The 18,963-nt window shown below is 50.9% G+C and overlaps 1 protein-coding gene across 7 annotated transcripts in view; it reads left to right on the top strand.

Annotated features, from left to right (window-relative positions):
• The window catches only part of Sulf2 (sulfatase 2), a 108,761-nt gene that overhangs the window by 28,367 nt on the left and 61,431 nt on the right, over positions 1 to 18,963 (top strand). For all 7 annotated transcript variants that reach the window (XM_017796725.2, XM_017796724.2, XM_029560806.1 and 4 more), the window contains one exon: positions 18,065 to 18,304. In XM_017796725.2, the coding sequence (XP_017652214.1) occupies positions 18,065 to 18,304 (240 nt within the window). The remainder of the gene's footprint in view (positions 1 to 18,064; positions 18,305 to 18,963) is intronic.

Here is an 18,963-nt window from a genome sequence, read left to right as displayed (position 1 = left end):
ATATATATATATATCAGGACATATACAGACCTTTTCTTCTTGTTGTTATTCCCTGAACGGTACAGTAGAACACCTGTCCACAGCACTGACACTTCCCCGGGTTCCAGGTCATCTGGAGGTGGTTAGAGGGGACAGGAGGGCACAAGTTATAAGCAAAAACAACAGCAGTGTTAATATAAGAAGGGCCTGAGCTTCCTAGCCCTGAAGGAACTCTAATGTGAGCCCCAAATGCAATTTTCCATTTTCTAATAGGAACATCGTTTTAAAAAAAAAAGTAAAAAGAGGTCTAGGGATGTTGCTTAGTTGGTAGAGTGCTTACCTAGCATACACAGAGCCCTGGGTTTGATTCCCAGCACCACATACATTGACACACACATACATGGTGACACACAACACGCTTGTGATCCCAGCATTTGAGAGGTGCAGGCAGGAGGACCAGAAGTTTGAAGTCATCCCTGGCTGCATAATAAGTTTGAGGTCAGTCTGGGCTATGTAAAATCCTGTCTCAAGAATTTAAAAACTTAAGAAAAAAACTAGTAGAATTAATTGCAATAACATTTTGTTTGCCCCAATATGCAAACCTTCATCCCATCACAGGATCAGCATGAGGAAATGCTTATGAATATTTTACCTTCCTTTATCAGTCCCTTGACCCCTGGCCCCCGTTCTATAGTCAGCACTTATCTCAGGACCGGCCACCTCTCAGGGGTTTTGCAGTGACATGTGGCTTGAGGTGCTCGTGCTGGACAGGGTGGGGCCTGACGTGGTTTCGTCCTCCTAGAAATCAGGTTCCCTCTACTGTACTACAATGGACTGTGAAATCTGGGTGAAAGTGTTCCGGTCAGAGGGAGCAGTATGTGCAAAGGCCCCGGGGTAGGATCAAGAAAGCAGATGTGGCTAGAGTCTGGAAAGGGAGGGAAAACAGGAAACTGGCAGGAGGATGGGGCTCAGGCGAGGGGTGGATCCCTTCACCTCTGTCCACTCATTGTTGGGGCCAATGAAGGTAACTGTTTGCAGGGGCAACCTTTGCATCCTGCACCTGTCTTTTAACTACCCCAAAAGGCCACTCACATGAAACCAAATCATCCTGGACACAGTTGGCGTTAATGAACCCAAGCGTAGCTTCCTCTCCAGCATCACCAGAACAGGAGGAAATAGTGACCTGAAAGCAGAGCTCAGAGCTTTATTGACAGTTTGACACATGGAGTGCTGGCTTCCCACTCATTCACTCATTCGGAAGGAGCTGTGTTGGATGGCCATGGGGAGTCTGCAGTATGTGCCCATAGGGTGGGGCAGTAGTACCTGGCTCCCAAGCCCTGGTCTCCTTTCATGTGGCCCCTCAAGCTGTCATCCCAGATGCCAAGGTAGTTGAGGTGCCCCACAAGGCCACTCAATCAGTCAGCTGGTATTTAGTACAGCACATGGTGCCAGGAGCTGAGTGCTGGGAGAGACCATGCCAGCAAAGAGATGCAGAGAAACTGAAACTAAGCAAGCTGAAGCCAGTGGCGAGGAGGCTAGAGCAGCTGGGACCAGGTTGGCAAGGCCTGTGGCCACAGTAAGGGTTCAGAATTATTGTTTATTTGAGACAGGGTCTTGCTGTAGCCCAGGCTAGCCTCAAACTCAAGATCCTCCTGCCTCAGCCTCCTGAGTATTAGAATGACAGGCATGAGCCACCATACCCAACTTGAATGTCATTCTTAGTGAAACAGACTTAGATGTGAGACTTTGGTGGCTTCAGGATGGGGGATTGGGGGGTGGAGCCAGTGGTGACCGAATGCTTACTTTAAGAACTGTGCCTTCACTATTCCTCAGAGTAAACCTCATGTCAGCATCTTGTTGCTTCCTTGAATCTGTGATTCTTAGTCAAGATGGTTGAATAAGCAAGCAAGACAAGGAGCTGTGGGTGAGACGAGGCCGGGGGAGAAGAGAGCAGAACATGACTGACTTAGAATTCAGCCACTCCATTTTACAGATGGAGAAACCAAGGCACAGAGAACTTAAGCCATTTGTCCAGGTTGCACAGCTAGAATGTAGTAAAACAGGATTTCGAACCCAGAACCTGTGGCCTTCACCATTGCTCTGCCTACCCAGTTTTCAGGCTGCATAGTGAGCTGTTCACTGTCAATATCTGTTGATAGGCATCTTTGCTTAGGAAAGTGAGTGTTCTGAAAGGTAAATTCCAGGGAGTCAGTCAGTAGGGTCAGAGGCCCTTGTGGTCTGTGGTGTGGCAGCTCCCACTCGCAGCTCCTAATGACAGAGATCAGTCACAAGCCAGCCCTCCCCACACACCTCAGGTGCAGGATAACTTCAGTTGTCAACTTGACATACCTGGGAAGAGGGAGCCTCAATTTGGGAACCCCCTCTGTGGGATAGGATGATGGGCATGTCCATGAGGCATTTTTTTGATTGTCGAGTGATGTGGGAGGGCCCAACCTACTGTGGGTGGTGCCACCCCAGCCAGGTGGGTGGGCCTTGGTTGTATAAGAAAGCAGGCTGAGGGGCCCAAGAGAATGGCTCAGGGGTTAAGAGCACTGTCTGCTCTTGCAGAGGATCCAGGTTCTGGTCCCAGCACCCACATGGCAGCTAACAACCATCCAGGGTATCTGACACCCTCTTCTGACCTCCTCGGGCACTGCATAACACAGGTACACTTACATACATGCAGGCAATACACTCATACACATAAAATTTAAAAATAATAATAATAAATAAGATTTTTAAAAAGAAAAAGCAGCCAGGCGTGGTGGTGCACGCCTTTAATCCCAGCACTTGGGAGGCAAAGGCAGGTGGATCTCTGTGAGTTCAAAGCCAGCCTGATCTACACAGTGAGCTCCAGGCCAGCTGGGGCTATGGGGAGACCCTGTCTCAAAAAGACTAAGAAAAGAAAGAAAAAAAGTGGGCTGAGCTGAGCAAGGCCAGGGAACAAGCCAGTAAGCAGCATTCCTACGTGGTCTCTGCTTCAGTTCCTGCCTTGACACCCCTCAGTGATGAACTGTGGTCAGGACGTGCAAACCAAATAAACCCTTTCCTCTCCAAGTTGGTTTTGGTCAGCGTGTTCTATCACCGCAATAGAACACTAACTAGGACACCTAGCTTCCCAAGCAGAGTAGGCTGAGCCTCTGCGAGAAACAAGGGGTGGGGCGCAGGTAGTTGGGGGGCTGATGGGCTTTTTATAAAGCAGACAGACCCAGATCAATAATGCATGAGCCCAAAAAGCCCAGCACATTATCTCACAGTCGGCTACCACCGGCAAACAGAGGGCGGTCCTGAAAAATTCATCGGCTGCTATTTTCTGCTTGTCCGCAAGGCAGCTCAGGCAAACTGAGCGAATCTCGGTCTTCCTTGCAGTCCCGGGTGGGGACAGCTATCCACTGCCACTAGGGTCTGTTCTAGTGTCTTGCAGTTGTTATGTGTGTTCATGTTGTCTTTTCTGGTCTGCCTCCAGGTCCCTGGTTGTCACTTGGGTGTGTCAGTGCTGGGGACTGGTTCTGGGACATTAGTGAGTGGTACCAGCATTGTCCATGTATTTTCAGAGCAGTGAGGGATTGATTGTCTGTCCAGAGATGCATAGAGAAAGACATCATCAAGATGATGCGTGTGACATCCCAGTCCTCTCACATGCCACACTGTGTCCAAGGAGGCCAGGGAGCTGCTTGATTCTGCCAGTGTGGGCCAAGTTAATTGGATGCAAGCTGAGTTCAGTATCTCTCCAGGGCTCAGGGCAAGTCACACATGGTCCTGAACCAAGCATCTCACCACCACCACAGGAGGCAAAGGTCAGGCGTGTGGTGCTGTCAGAGGAGTCCCAAAGGTGCAGTGGGAAGAGGTGCTCCATTAGATGTGGCTTAGATGTGACATCTCATGGATGAAACCAGGCATGGAGCAAGTGCCTGTCATCCCAGCACTCAGGAGGCAGAACAGGAGGATCACAAGTTCCAAGCCAACTGGGCTACATTGTTAGACTATATCTCAAAAACAACAGGCACTGGTTTCAATTCTCCCAGTTACAAATGACTTCCTGACCTCAACTCAAGGAGCTTTGGGTCAACCGAAGCGGGAATGTAACTGAGACATGAAATAAGAAGTCCAAGCGTACTTCGAGCTTCAGGCCTGGTTGGATCCAGGAGTGCTGCCTCCAGATGTGGCCTGTCATCCCTGTTTTCCTCTGAGCTGTCTCCCCTCAGGCCAGTCGCCCAAGCTGATATCAGCACTTCCCAATAAAGCCCAGTATAGCCAGCCATTACACAGCCCTGCAACCCCCTAAACTAGACAGTTCAGAAAGGGTGTGCTGGTTCCCTAAAGGGAAATTGGGAGTTGGCACTGGAGGAAGTAAGGCAGCCAGGACAGTCAACGCAACCAAGACATAAACCAGTACTTATAAGATGGGGACAGAGGTGAGGAGACGCGTGGGATGGAAATCAAGCAGAGGGAAGAGGGAGCCTGCAACTTTGGGCAGGGTGACCTCATTGATAAAGGGGACATTAGAGCAAAGAATGGTCAAGTGGGTCCCTGGGAACAGTGTTCAGGCAGCAGGAACAGTAGGTGCAAAGGCCCTGAGGTGGAAGCTTTTCCAGCTGGCAGAGAAGCCAGGGCAGAGTGGCAGAGTCATCGGGAGCCACGGGACACAAAGAGGAAGGTCTGAGTGCTAGTGGGCGGTGGTGGCAAGGTGGATCGTGCAAGGGCTTTGAACCAGGGAGAGGACTTTGGTTTTGAGTGTGATGGAGACCAGTGGGTGGACACTGGGAAGAGGTGGGACATGATCCAATTTGCATCTCATCTCAATATGTGGAGAAGACACTGAGCCTATAATAAGGCAGGTTTGCATCTATTGAGGTGACAGCTACGGTGGCCCCAGAAGGGAGAAGGGCGGCCCAGAGGCAAAACTGATAAGATGCAAGTTGTGGGAGAGAAGTAAAAAGCAACCCCCAGACCTAGGCCCACAGAGCGCTCAGGGCAGGTTGGTAGAGGATGCTCAGTGCAGAGCCTGGGAAGCAGCTGGTGCCCATGAAAAGCAGCAAAGACAGTCACTTGGGTCAGAAGTTCAAGGCCAGTTTCCAGAGATCTGGGTGGAGTGGGGAGGGTGGGACAGGGTGCAGCTTGCAGCCTAGTTTGCACCTTACTGGGTGTGAGATGCTTGGACCACCTCTTGGGGTAAGAAGGGCCTAGCAGGGTTCTGGCCACTCCCACCCCCACCCCCTTTTCCATGTTCCAGCTGGGAAAGAAGGAAACCACACCCCAATGCTGCTGACCAATAACCCAGAGAAGGATCGGAATCCACAGGCTGAGTGTTCCTCAGGGCCAGATGGCAGGCAGCCCGGGAGGACGCGCCCAGATTCCAGACACTAGCTCAGAGTAGCTCCTATCCTGTACCACGGGAAGGAGGAAGGAGGGCATGTACGTGCAGGTTTCTCGGGAAGGATCCACCCTGGGTTCAGCCTGCCAAGTGCATTCCTACAAGATTTTTTAAATTTCATTCAACAACATTGGGGGGGGGGCACTTGAATTCAGAAGCAAACTGTTTCAGAATGAGGCTTGGCTACATGGAAAAGCAATTGTCTCTTGCGAGAGATAAAGTACCACTTCTCATTCTCATAAAAATGCCCGGAGGTTGGCGGTCCAAAACTGTGGGGTGACTTCAAGGGACCCCCCCAACTCCTTCAGCTTTCCACTCTGTCACCCTGCTGTGTAACGTCCATCTTCAAGGTCACTTTGTACTTCAGAAAGGCTGTTAGAGGTCTGGTAGGTGGGGAAAGGAGGAGCGTGCACATTCAGTCAGCTGACTTCGAAAACCTCATCCCAGCAGTCATGTGTAGCCACGTGATCTCCCCAAGGAGCGTTTTGAGCACAGGTTTGGATTCATCGAGGAGGGCTTGCCTCTTTTGGTTGCCAGTGCACAGGTGTGGGGAAAGCCCAGCGTGTACAGTGCCCCAAGGCTGGTTGCTGGAATCCGGGGGCAACCCCAAAACTACCTGCACCCTCTGCCCACTCCACAGGGAGAAAGGAGGAGGAATCCAGACCCAGACCTCAGTTTCTCTTTCTGATCTCCAGCCAGGACCTCCCACAAGCCAAAGGCAGCGGGTGCAGGAATTTGTTGGCATGGCCCATCCTGGCTGGCAGCTGCCTGGGGACCAAGGATCCAGCAGGTCAAATGGCGATTGCTGGCTACACACACAGCCACAAGACAGTCAGATATAGCAGCTAGATGCACAGCAAGACAGAAGCTGAACCCATCATGAAGGGAGAAAGGGAAGCAAATGTACTGGGCAGCTGGGCTCTGAGCTACACTACAGGTCAAGGGTGGGAAGCAGGGCACCGCCTCCAGCAGTGGGTAGTGTAGTGGACACCAGCCACTGGTGAGACCTGCGCAGTGGGAAGGGTCTACCTATGTGAAACCTGCAGACAGAGCACTGTGGGCAGAGGGATGGCAGGTGCAAGAGCCCTGTGGCAGATAGTATGAACCTGTAGACTGCTGCTCAACCTGGGGGTGAGGGAGAGGTGAACATCAGGGCAGAGAACATAGGGGATGTGTGGACACAGGTGAGCCACGTGTGAGGGTCAAGAGCTTGGTGAGGAAGGTCACAGACACGCCATGAGTAGGTTGGGTGCCACAGCCAGCTGGTGCAAGTCAGGTGTGGTGTTAGTGATACGGAATAGGCAGCCAAGGGAGAGCAGCAGTGGACCCGATTGTGCTTGTGGGTGGGTGGTGCGTGTTGTCACCAGTGGATTGTGCCACTGTGGGCAAGTGGTGCTGAGGGGAGGGGAGGGTTTCTAAGAGGGGCTGAGTCAGACCAGTCATGGTGCCATGTGCAGAGACAGAGGGCTAGAGGGGGAGGGCGGGTCACAGGCTTCCAACAGGCAGAAATGCTTTGTGGGTTCTTGGCTGCCTGTGTATGAGGCCCTCCAAAACATGGAGCCACGCCAGCCAGCCCGGCGTCCTTAAAGACCCACCTGTGCCAGGACCTGGCATAGCAAGAGTGCCGTAAAGGGACGTTCCCAGGCTGGCTCTCAGAGAGACAAACCAGTATTATAGAGTCCCAGCCGTCACACTGTGCCCACCTCCCTCCTGGGGTCCTGCAGTCCCCTTCCTCCACTGAGACATTCCACCAGAGTTTCCTCCCAGAAGCCTCTACAACAGAGCCAGCCAGCAAAACAGCAAAGGGGAAACTGACAGTGTGACGTTGGCATTCTGACCTGGTGTTCATCAGCGGAGTGAGTTCAGCACTGCCTCTTCCACATCTGCCTAATTGACCTGGGGTTTTAGATCCATTTTAGCTTCAGTTTTTCTGAGCTACAACTAGCATTCAGCTTGATTTAGCAATACCCAAGAGTCAGAAGGGTTCCCCTTGACTCCATCAGAGGGGAGGCCGCGTCTGAGAAGCAGGTCCTGGGAGCCAGCAGCATTAGTCTGGCCTGTCAGTGACAGCTAGTGTGTGAGCCACTGCCCCCTCTGCATGCCCAGATGTGGCCTCTGGCTGCTGCTGTTAGCCCCCCAGGCCTTCCTCTCACACCCTACAACTGGCAGAGCTATTCTAGGTTTCCTGAAGTGACTGTAAACAGGTGTTTCTAGGGGCAGGTGGCCCTGTAGAGAGATCTCCCTGAAATGCAGACATTCCAGGGACATCTAAGTCCCGTCCCCATCCCCAGGGCTGCCACATGACCTCTACTGACAGGAAACACGTTACCTCAGGTGCAAGACACAGGTGCTTCTTGCCCTTGGCCTGAGCTAATGGCCTTTTGTCCCCATCTGCCTCACACAAGATTCCATCTAGCCTGTCCCCTAGCCCCAAGCCTCCCACACACCTGCACTCTGAGGTCTCAGGGTGCACTCTGGGATCTTGGGGAGCCACACTTGCTAAGTGGCACCTTCCTCAGGAGTAGAACCAACCAAGTGCCATGGAGTCATACGTGGGCACAAGCTTGTGCCACAGTCAGCCCCCCTCTGGGCCAGGACTGCACAGTGGGCAAGTGACCTGGGAGTGCGGCCTCCGAAGGCGCACACCCACCGTGAGTCCATAAAGACCAGGCCTTTTATTATTCAGGCAAAGCCAGAAAGCTGAATTGATACAGAATCTCCTAATTAAAAACAAACACACAACAAAAGAGCTGGAACGTAGCTCAGTTGGTAGAGTGCTCGCCTAGTGTACATGAAGCCCTGGGTTCAGTCCCCAGCATCACACACACCAGGTGTGGTGACGCATACCTGTAATCTCAGCACTTGGAACAGAAGGTAGGAATAGGAGCAGGTCAAGGTCCTTGAGCTGGAGCGATGGCTCAGTGGTTGAGTGCTCACTGCCCTTCCAGAGGACCGAGTTAGAGTCCAATCACCCGCATGGGGTGGCTCACAACCTCTTGGAAATCCAGTTCCAGAGGATCTGCTGCCTCCTTCTGGCCTCCACAAGCACCCCCACATGCATGTGGCAGACATACATACACATAAATGAAAGTAAAAATCGTTAATAATAAATAATGACAGGATTTTTTTTTTTTAAGGTCAAGGTTATCCTTGACTGCATAGCAAGTTTGAGACCAGTCCGAGCTACAGGAGAGCCTGTCTTTAAAAAAAAAAAAAAAAAAAAAAAAAAGCCATTAATTCAATTTTCTCAACACTAGACATAAAACACACAGAGGCAGAATTCTGCCCAGAGCAACTCTGTCTGGAAGTCTGCATCAAGCTATGTCTGTTAGCCACAGCCGGAGAAGGCTTCAAAGCTACATGAATTAGAGCTTTCTTTGTGCCAAACATTAAGCCAGAAACTTTGCATATAGTTTTCCCCATTACAGTTCAGAGCAACTCTGTGAAGAAAGTGCTGGTCCTCCTGCTTGAAGATGAGGAAACTAAAGTCTGGGGGTTACTCTCTTGCGCAGAGAACCCTCAAGAGGAAGCAGGAAATCTGACTCTGGATTGGCTGTTATTTGTGTGTCGTTGAGGCCACAACACCTGAAGAAACAGCTGCAGGAGGCAAGATTTCTTCTGAGTCAGTTTCAGGGGGTGCCAGTCTGTCATGGTGGGGAGGGCGTGGTCAAGAAGGCATGGCCAGGCAGCTCTGCTCATGGTGGATTTTTTTAATCTTATGCATACGAGTTTTGGCTGAATGTGTGTAAGTGCACCTGTTTTGCGTGATGCCTCTGGAGGCCAGAAGAGGGCACCAGAGCCTCTGGAACTGGAGTTAAGGACAGTTGTTAGCCACCATGTGAGTGCTGGGAACTGAACCTGGGCCCCTACGGGAGCAGCCAGTGCTCTTAACCACTAAGCATCTCCCCAGCCCCTCTTCCTTGATTTTTGAGACATGGGCCCTCACTGAACCTAAAGCTCATCAATTGGCTACACTGGCCAACCCCAGGAGTCCAGCTTTTTCGACCCCCACCCTATCTCTGAACTTACAAGCATATACCACTGCCTAGGTTTTTTATGTGGGTCATGGGGACCAAACTCAGTGCTCACATAACAGGCACTTACTTACCCACTGAGCCATCCCCAGCTCGTTGGGTCCCTGATTCTTTCACTGTAAAACTTCCCTGCACTCAGAAGTGGGGGAGGGGGTTCAAAGGGAGATGTGTGGACTGAGGGTGTTAAATTATTCATCTGTGTTCCAACATAGTCTTGTACGAGCACAATGTTTAGTATCTGTTACAGAGGCAAGAGCCCATGGATGCAAAAAGCTACGGGCTCTGGAAGTCACCATGCTATCCCAGGAAAACACCCTGCTTTTCAAAATACTGGTGGGGAGCCATATTCTTCAGGCACTGAGAAAACACTGAATACTTGGGGCTAGGGAATGGGTGCAGTCTGCCTGTGGCCTTCAATTATGAATGCTCCAGTGGCATTCACAGACATGTGGTCTCTGCAGACGGGTCCTTGCCCAAAGGCCCCACTGGAACATTCCATGTTAGGTTATCTGTGGCTAAAATAAAAAAAAAAAAAGAGGTAAGGAGGCCCACTGTCAGCCTGTATGCTCAGTTCTCCCTGAGTCAGCCTCTTGAAAACTTTGAAATAACTCAGAGCAAAAATAACCCTTCCTCCAGAGTCAGAGAAGATAAAGTGGAGGCCGCAGTGACTGTAACAAGGTGCTGAGTCTAGGTGAAACAGCAGCTGGTGCAAAGGTCCTGAGGCGGGAGTGTGCTGGGTGAGTTCTAGATGCAGCAAGGGGACCATATAGCCATCCTTGGGAGGAAGACGGGAAGGGGTTCACTAGGACAACTGCTTTCCAGGCCAAAGGGTTGACTTTGCCTTTTATTCAGAATGAGATAGGCGATAGAGAGAGAGAGAGAGAGAGAGAGAGAGAGAGAGAGAGAGAGAGAGAGAGAGAGAGAGAGACTGGTATTGCTGAGCGTGTGAGAAGCTCTCTGGCTGAGGACGGCAGAAAACATGGATCATGGATGAAAACAACTCAGGTGTACTGCACTAGTCCAGACAGGAGCACCTGTGCTCACATGTGGAAACACTAAGACTCTGAGGTCACGGGCTCCAGTTTTGTTTGTCCCCATTTTCCAGTCTACCTCCCACTGCTTTCCCAAGGAAGCCCTGCCCTCACAGACTCTGTTTACCTGTAGTGTTTGAAAAAAGCACAGGTAGACATCATCTCCTTAGTTGTCCGTCCAAAGAGGCTCAGGAGTTTGCTGTGCAGGGCAATGTGCACCTGTCCTCCCCGCAGCAGCAGGCCCCTAGGGAAGGAAGCTGACAGGAACCACCCCAGGCCCCAGGAATGGCAGAAATTGGGTCATGTTTTCAATCTTGAAAATCCCTGAGGCTGGGGATATGGCTGAATCATTAAAGTGCTTGCTGTAGAAACAGGGACCTGAGGGGCTGGAGAGATGCTCAGAGGTTAAGAGCATCAGCAGTTCTTGCAGAACACTTGGGTTCCCAGTACCCACATGGGAGCTAACAACTGTTCATAAACTCCAGTTCCAGGGGATCTAATACCCTCTTCTGACCTCCGAGGGCATTGCATGACACAGATGCACTTACATACACGCAGGCAATATACTCATACACATAAAAAGTAAAAGAAAATAAATTAAAAAAAAAAAAAAGCATAAGGACCTGCGTTCCATCCCCAGCACTCACATAAAAGCCTGGCTTGGTGGTATGTACCTGTAATCCCAGTGTTTGGGAGGCGGAAACAGGAGGGGCCCAGCAGTCTAGCTGAATCAGCAAATACCGGTTCAGTGAGAGACCTTGTCTCAAAAGACTTGGTGGAGAGCAATTGAGGAAGACACCTGATGCAGCACTCTGGCCACCACATGCAGGCACACCTGCACATACACACACACACACACACACACACACACACACACACACACAAAGGAGGGAAAGAAGACAGTCGATCCGTGGCACCTACCAAGTTGGTCTGACTCAGGTCTTTACAGGAGCAAATAAGGCTGAGGGTGACTCAGTGCAGATCACTCATCTAGAGTGTTCGAAGCCCTGTTTTCCACTGTCAACACTGCAAAAACAAACAAGTTAATTCAGCATTTCCTGCCACTGGAGATGCAGGAGACAGGTCTCATGTGGCAGATCATCAAACATTGACCTTTGGCTTTTTTTTTTTTTTTTTTTTTTTTTTTTGAGGCATGGTCTTATGTAGCCAGGCTGTCTGTGATCTTGCTATGTGACTAGAGCTAAGGATGACCTCTGATCCTCCTGCCTCCACCGCTTGAGTGCTGAGATTATAGGCAAATGCCACTGATAGAACCCAGGTCTTTATGCTTGCTAACCATCTACCAATTGAGTGCCCAGCCCAGTAGACATTGACTGCCACTTACAAAATCATTGTGTGGTACATCAAAAATAGGATGAGCATGTTCAATCCATAATTTCAGTTCTGAGGGTTGGGGAGTGAAGAGTTCTGTCCAACAAAGAATCACCAGAGACTTGGAGACATGGCCCAGTGTAAAGGGCCTGCTGGGCAAATGCAAAGACCTGAATTTGAAGCCCCAGTACATGTGTGAAAAGCCAGGCATCTTAATGCATCTGCAGCTCTAGTGAGGAGAAAGGGGGAGGAGAGACAGGATTTCCAGAGCTTTCTGACCCCCAGTTTAACCAAAGAATGAACATTGGGTTCAACAAGAAAATGAAATGTAATTGAAGATGACACTGTTTGTTCACCTGTGACCTTTACGTGCACATGTGCCTACACATACATGCACAAAAGAATCTACACAAGTGATATCTGGGGGCCCACACATCATTCACAACTGGGGTGGGCAATTGTGTGTCGTGGGGATATTGGGCAGTGAGGGGTTTGGGGCACTGAAGTTTAAGTCCTGCTGAGGGAGAGAGGATGGCCCATCAGAATCACACCAAGAGTTGTCAGGGCGACCTCACCCTGGCCCAGTGTTGTGGGAAGGTTTGGTCACAGAAAGAAACCAGGCCTGTTTTCGTCTGCATGTCCCCATATTTATATTGGACAAACTGAGTTTGGGTTGGCTGGCTACTTGGTGTGCACATGAAAGCTGGCCTTTTTCCCTCTGTATGGCCACATCATCCAGGCCCTTGGCTGCCATCAGCGCTGCTGTCTGCCATGGGGCTAGGCCCACTGAGCCATTAGGTCATGTGTTTTCACGTTACAGGTGTGGGTTTGAGCACCCCTTCCCTGGGGCACATTCAATAAAGCAGGTCACCGTCCCCAACAGAGGAACGGGGTGTTACACACAGACTCCACTGTCATTCTGGCCCCGTGAAGTTTGCTCTTGAAGTGGACTGACCCAGATCTTCTCTGCTAGCAGCTGCCTGGCAAGGGTGAGGGCTTGGAGCTCCTCTGGGGAGGAGATGGAAGTCTGAGCCTGAGCTTTCAGCCCTAGAACATAAGAAAGAACCCCACTGACCGTCTTGTCAGCACAGCCTTTGGACGCCTTCATAGGATGGTAGCCTCTCTGTGCCTCCAAAGGAAAGCTGATGGCTGGCTGGAGCCAGTATGGGTCCCCAGAGCTGGGCTCCTGCTGCAGATACTCTGTTCTCCCACCTGAGGTCTGTGAGTCACAAAGGGCCTGTTCCACCTGTAGTGCTCTGTGGGGCCCAGAGCCCAAACCAAGGAAGGGACGTAGAAGAATAGGCCTAGTGGGATTATCGTGGGCGCAGCGGGCAGGGGTGGTGCCATTGAGAACCTTTGAGAAAGCTGCCGGGAACAGCATTCCATGCAGAGGGAAAAGCAGAGCTGGGGCTTCTAGTGGGTCTGAGGACAGAGCAGAGATTTTGTGGGTGCAGAATAGGTGAGAGGGGTTTGACTGCACCCTGGGGAGTGTCACCCAGCAAGGAAGCAGTGGGCCTAGTCCTCTGGGGAAGGGCCATTGTCTGCTTAAGAGGAACTGACAGGGTCCAATGCTGGGTGTATCTCGAAGGCTGGTGGGCTCACTGGAGGGTACAGGACTCAGATGCTGGCCCTAGGAGCAACCTAACATTGAATAGCTGGGGAAAGGGGCTTCCAGAGCCAGGACGCCGTGGGTGTGGCCAACTATGTGTCCTTAGACTGCCAGGTGATGTCATGGGTGGATAGCTCTGGGTCGCAGCATAGGGTATATGCCAGGTTCCAGGCTTCTTGCCTCTCCCCAGTTCTCACTGCAGCTCTGCCAAGTGGAGAATATTGTTAGAAGGGAAAGGTTTTTGCTGCCCTCAGGAAAAGCCTCCGCTTGTCCTAAGCAGAGGAAGCCAAAGTAACCAGAGCCAGTTAGGACCATCTGCCTAGCACCCTGAGCCCTCCCTATGCAGGAAGGGGTGTGGCCAGCATGTTCCTCTGGGGCCATGGGAGCGCACATCTCTGGGGGTCAGTGAGAAGGCACCCCTGTCGATACCATGAAAGGAGATCACCAAGGGGGGCCCTTGCAGAAGCTGCACATGGAGACTGCACACGTCAGGACAGTGCCACGCCTGCTTCACTCGCCATCCCTGTACTGGACAAGCTGGGTCCACAGTTTGCCACCACCTTCCCAGCTGTGTGGTCTCACCAGCCACCAAGCACCCCAGCTGCACTTCCTCTGCAGTAAAGGACACTGCGGAACATAACTTCCCACAGGACGGCCCCCTCCCCGTTAGTAACTACGATTGTTATTTGCATGTTACACTGTCCTCCACCCCAGGGACAGATCAGAGCTGTCCCAAGGTTCAGATCAATTAGTGGGTGAAACACAGATACCTTCCAGGGCTTGGTGGGGAATGTGAGCAGGAAGGTGAGGCTGGTAGCCATTGCAGGGCGTGCTGGGGGATGAGGGAAACTCCAGAGCACCCAACCTATTCAAGTTCAAGTCAGAGCTGAAAAACTCACTACGCAGGGCAAGAGTTCAGTTGTTAGAGTGATTGCCTATCGTGACAAGGCCCTAGGTTTCACACCCAGTGTGGACCAGATATGCTAATGTACTAGGGAGGGAGACAAGGAAGATCATCCTTGGCTCTAGCAAGTTCTGGTCTAGCCTGGGCTATAGGATACCCTGTCAAAAAGTAAAAATAGCTGGGCGTGGTGGTGCACCCAGCTCCTGAAGGAAACCCAATAGCATAAGATGGTATTTTATTTGTTAATTTGGTAGCTATTTGTTGAGCCCACTACATGCCAGGCTCTGGGCCAGGCTTGGGAACACAACAGTGAACAAAGTAGGCAACTCTGCCATGCCACTGGTGAGGGGCGTTGTCCGGAACTCCCTGATCAGGAATCTTCAGGCCAAGAAACAGTAAGACCTCTTGTCATCAAGGCCACATACCCTTCTGAGGGATCCCCTAGCCCTCGCTGTATCTAAAGGGGTTACAAGAGTTCTGCAGGAGTGAAGACTCCCTCTGGAGGGGGCTGGAGATGGGCTGCCTTAGCTGGTGCCAGCCTGGCAGACCTCCAGAGAACGGTGCTGGACTCAGGGTTCAGGGACAGGTACAGCTCCCACTTACCAGCATCCTCAGGCCTTCCTCACTGTATGTATTAAGGGAGCCCTGACAGACACAGACCTGTAATTATACCTGTCACAGCCAGAATCACCAGTACACAGATTGTTCCAGAAGGGACTAAATGGTGGGATAGGAAGTGAGCCCGATGGAGCAGTCAGTTCAGGTCAACAAGTCCTGCTGAAGAAGGGGCCCTGATTTGAGATCTCAGTGACAGGTTTTGCCAGCAAAGAAAAATCTCAGTATGAGACCCTCAGACAGAGTAGCGTGTGCAAGGATCCTGGGGCAGCAGTGAGCTGAGAGCATTAAGAAACTATGAAGAAGGCTGGAGAGATGGCTCAGTCAGTGAAGACTTTGCCTCAACAGCATAAAGAACCGAGTCCAAATCCCTAGTGACCACGTAAAAAGCCAGCACAATCAGTCACACACACATGCTCAAAACTATGAAGAGACATCTGAGGTGAGGTGAGAAGACAGGAGATAGCTGGAGAGGGAGCAGTTGTCAAAAGAGGTCTAGGTCTCAGTGAAGAATTTGAACCTAATTCCTCATGCAGTGGGAAACTACTAGAGGGTTTGAACAGCAGAGATATGATCTGTGTGCCCTGGGAAGCTCTGGCTGCCTCCTTCACAGCTTGGCAGAGACAAGTTAGACATCAAATAAACCTTTCTGTGCTTAGCCCTGAGGGGGAGCTCATTAGTGCTGTTCCCATCCCTACGGAGTTGCTGGGTGACGGAACACGGCTCTGGGGTGGGAATCGCAAACACCTGGCCAAGCCTGTGTGAGCTTCCTACATGGTCCCAAGTGTGAACCTGATGGCTTAAAACAGAAGTGTCCTCTCAGGATTCCTGAAGCCCGAAGTCCAAAGGCAAGGGGTCAGCAGGGCCATGTCTGCGTCCCTGTGGTATCTCCTACCTTCCACATGGATACATGTCAGTGGATTTAGGACCCGCCTGGGCAAGTCAGGTTATTCTCATTTTAAGATCTGTAATGCAAGTCTGAGAGATGAGGCAGGAGGATCACCAAGAGTTTGAGACCAACCTAGGATACACAGTGAGTTTGAAGCCAATCTGGGCTACAGGAGACTGTGTCTCAAAAAACTGGGGGATGGGTCAGGATGGCTTAGTGGGTAAAGGCGCTTGCTGCCTAGCCTGACGACAACCTGAGTTTAATATACAGGACCCACATAGTAGGAGAGAATTGTCTCCCACAAACCGTCCTCTGATCCATATGTGCATACACACACACACACACACACACACACACACACACACAATATTTGTAAGGAGAGGAAGGGGAAAGTGAGGGAGGGGAAGAGCCATGACTTACTAGATCTACAGAAAGCCTTTGTCCAAATAAGATCATACTCAGAATCCTGAAGTAGATTATGACACGTCCTTTCGGGGAGCCACCTTTCTTTTACCATACTATAAACACGAGAATTACAAGGACTGGCCAGTAAGATAGCTCAGTGGATAAGGCACCTTCTGGCAAGCCTGACGATCTGAGTTCAATCCCCAGGACCCACATGGTATGACAGAACTAACTCCCAAAAGTTGTTCTCTAACCTGCACACATGGGCCACGGCATGTATGCCCACACACAAAATAAATAAATGTAAAAAAAAATTTTTTTAACTGGGCATAGTGATGCTTAACTTTAATCCCAGCACTCTGGAGGCAGAGGCAGGTGAATCTCTGTGAGATCAAGGTCAGCCTGGTCTACATAGTGAGTTCCGGGCGGGACTAGCAGGGCCATGCCACATAGTGAGACCCTGCCTCATAGGAAAAAAAAGAATTGCAAAAAGAAAGGGAAACCGAGACTGGGCACAGAAGAGCAAGAGAAAGGACTTGCGTGGACTAGTCCACCAGGATCTCAGGGTTTAAGCATCAGCCACAACGTGCAGTCCGACATCTGTTCTCCACACCAGTGTTGGCCTACTCTGTCCCACCATGGCAGGGCCACAGAGATTGCTGACCAAGGTGCTTGGCCTTTACCCCAGCAGGGTCCCAGCCACACAAAGTAGAACTCCACACATGGGGTATTTCTATGCAAACATTATAATTACTTGAAAAATAGCCCAACTCTTAAATTTAGATTCTAAGAGTGAGCCAAACTCAGAGGACACTGGTTCTCCTAGAGATCTCTTGGAACCTCTGTCTCCTGGAACTGTCCAGAGTCCAGCTCCACACATACTTTTATTCCGATGGTTTCTCGAGCTTCAGCTGGGGAAGTACGAGCTAAGCTCCACCACCTTTGAGCGCTTTGATATGTTAATTCTCAAGCATACCCACATTCATTATCTCTTTGGGTGGGGTACCAAATTGAGGCTGCCTAAGAAATAAGATCAGGTGTCGAGGTCACAAGACACTAAAGCACATGGTTTTGCTGGGGTGAATTAAAAGTCATTAGTCCAGTTTCTGAGTTTCTGTCCATTTATAAGTCTCTCTCTCTCTCTCTCTCTCTCTCTCTCTCTCTCTCTCTCTATCTCTCTATCTCTCTCTCTCATACACACACACACACCCTCCCTTCCTAAGTACCCTACTCTGAGCCTAGCTTAGCTGAGCATCAAGATCAGACCAGAGTGAAGCCTTGTGATCTGATGTGTGTAATTAAGTTCCAATCACATCAGATTCTGGGAATAAGAGACCTAGAAGCTAGAGCCGGGATGGGGGTGGGGGTTAGGTGGGGGTGTTTTCCCCAGAAAAGATGTGGCTGGGCAGATGGGTTAGATTTAGGGAGAGGCAGGGCATGGCCTCCACATGGACCCAAGCTGGGGTCAAGCACTTTGGTGGAGCCATACACAGGGAGGCTGCCCAGAGGTTGGTGTGACCAGATTTCAGTAAGAGCGAACAATTCTTGGAAAACTTCCAAACAAAACAAAGTCTAATCCTCCCTGTTTATGCGGTGGCGGCTTTAAAAAAAAAAAAAAAAATCTGTATATATTAACACCCCACAGAAAAGACGCTCTGTTTATATACAAAACAGTTTGAGCCCAGACTCACAGTATTTAGAAACAGATCTTCACCCACCCCCACATGAGCATCTAGTGGGACTGAGACCTTGGTCTTGGTGGTTGGGGGGGACTGGCGCACCCAGTCTGTGGGTTTCTGAAGCCTGCCTGCGGCTCCACGCTCAGGGTTGGGAGCCTCCTGGGGTGGTCCTCCCACCAGTCCACACCACTCCCCCTCGCCCCCTGTTTGCAGGTTCCATGCAGGTGATGAACAAGACCAGGCGCATCATGGAGCAGGGCGGAGCACACTTCATCAACGCCTTCGTGACCACGCCCATGTGCTGCCCGTCCCGCTCCTCCATCCTCACTGGCAAGTACGTCCACAACCACAACACCTACACCAACAATGAGAACTGCTCCTCACCCTCCTGGCAGGCACAGCACGAGAGTCGCACCTTCGCTGCGTACCTCAACAGCACCGGCTACCGGACAGGTAAGGACCGGGCGGGGCAGAGAACTGCGGCGGCGAGGGACAGATGTCCTCCTATGCCATCAATGAGCTTCTCTGGGTGTGGTGCCCACCCTGCACTTGCACCCAAGATGAGTCTGGGTCACACTCAAAACAGCCTTTATCTCATATTCCACTTCTGCATCTATTTCTATGCATACAAAGTAGAAAAAAATACAGATTTCTCTGCAGTGGATATGGAAAGTGACCTTTTCAAAGAAATTGGAGTTCCAAAAAAATGAGAGTTCCTTGAGGTTATGAATTCTGTAACAGGGAGGCCACAGAGTGTCCCTGTGGGAGTTTGTGGTTTCTGTTCACTTAAGGCCATCCTGTTTTATTGATTCGAGACCATCAGCATGAGAGAAGATTCCAGAATTTGAGGTTGGAGTTAGAGAGGAGAAGACATGGGAGACTGGCCACTCCATGTGGGAGTGACCAGGATGACGAAGGGGTTGCCATGGTGAGAGACCTTTATCTACGCTGACACCTGTGGGCAGTGGCAGGGTGTCCTGGACATAGATCTGGGGGAGGTACTGTGGCAGGTTGGGGAGACCCTTCTGCCAGGCTGGTGCTCCCACAGCAACCTCAACCTCATCCTTGCAAAATCCCCCAGACTCAACTCATTGAACTTGCTTGTATAAAAA

This window comes from Nannospalax galili, unplaced genomic scaffold (genome assembly GCF_000622305.1).
Source record: "Nannospalax galili isolate Female #2095 unplaced genomic scaffold, S.galili_v1.0 scaffold492, whole genome shotgun sequence".
Lineage (NCBI taxonomy): Eukaryota > Metazoa > Chordata > Mammalia > Rodentia > Spalacidae > Nannospalax > Nannospalax galili.
This window is presented reverse-complemented; position numbering and strand designations above follow the sequence as displayed.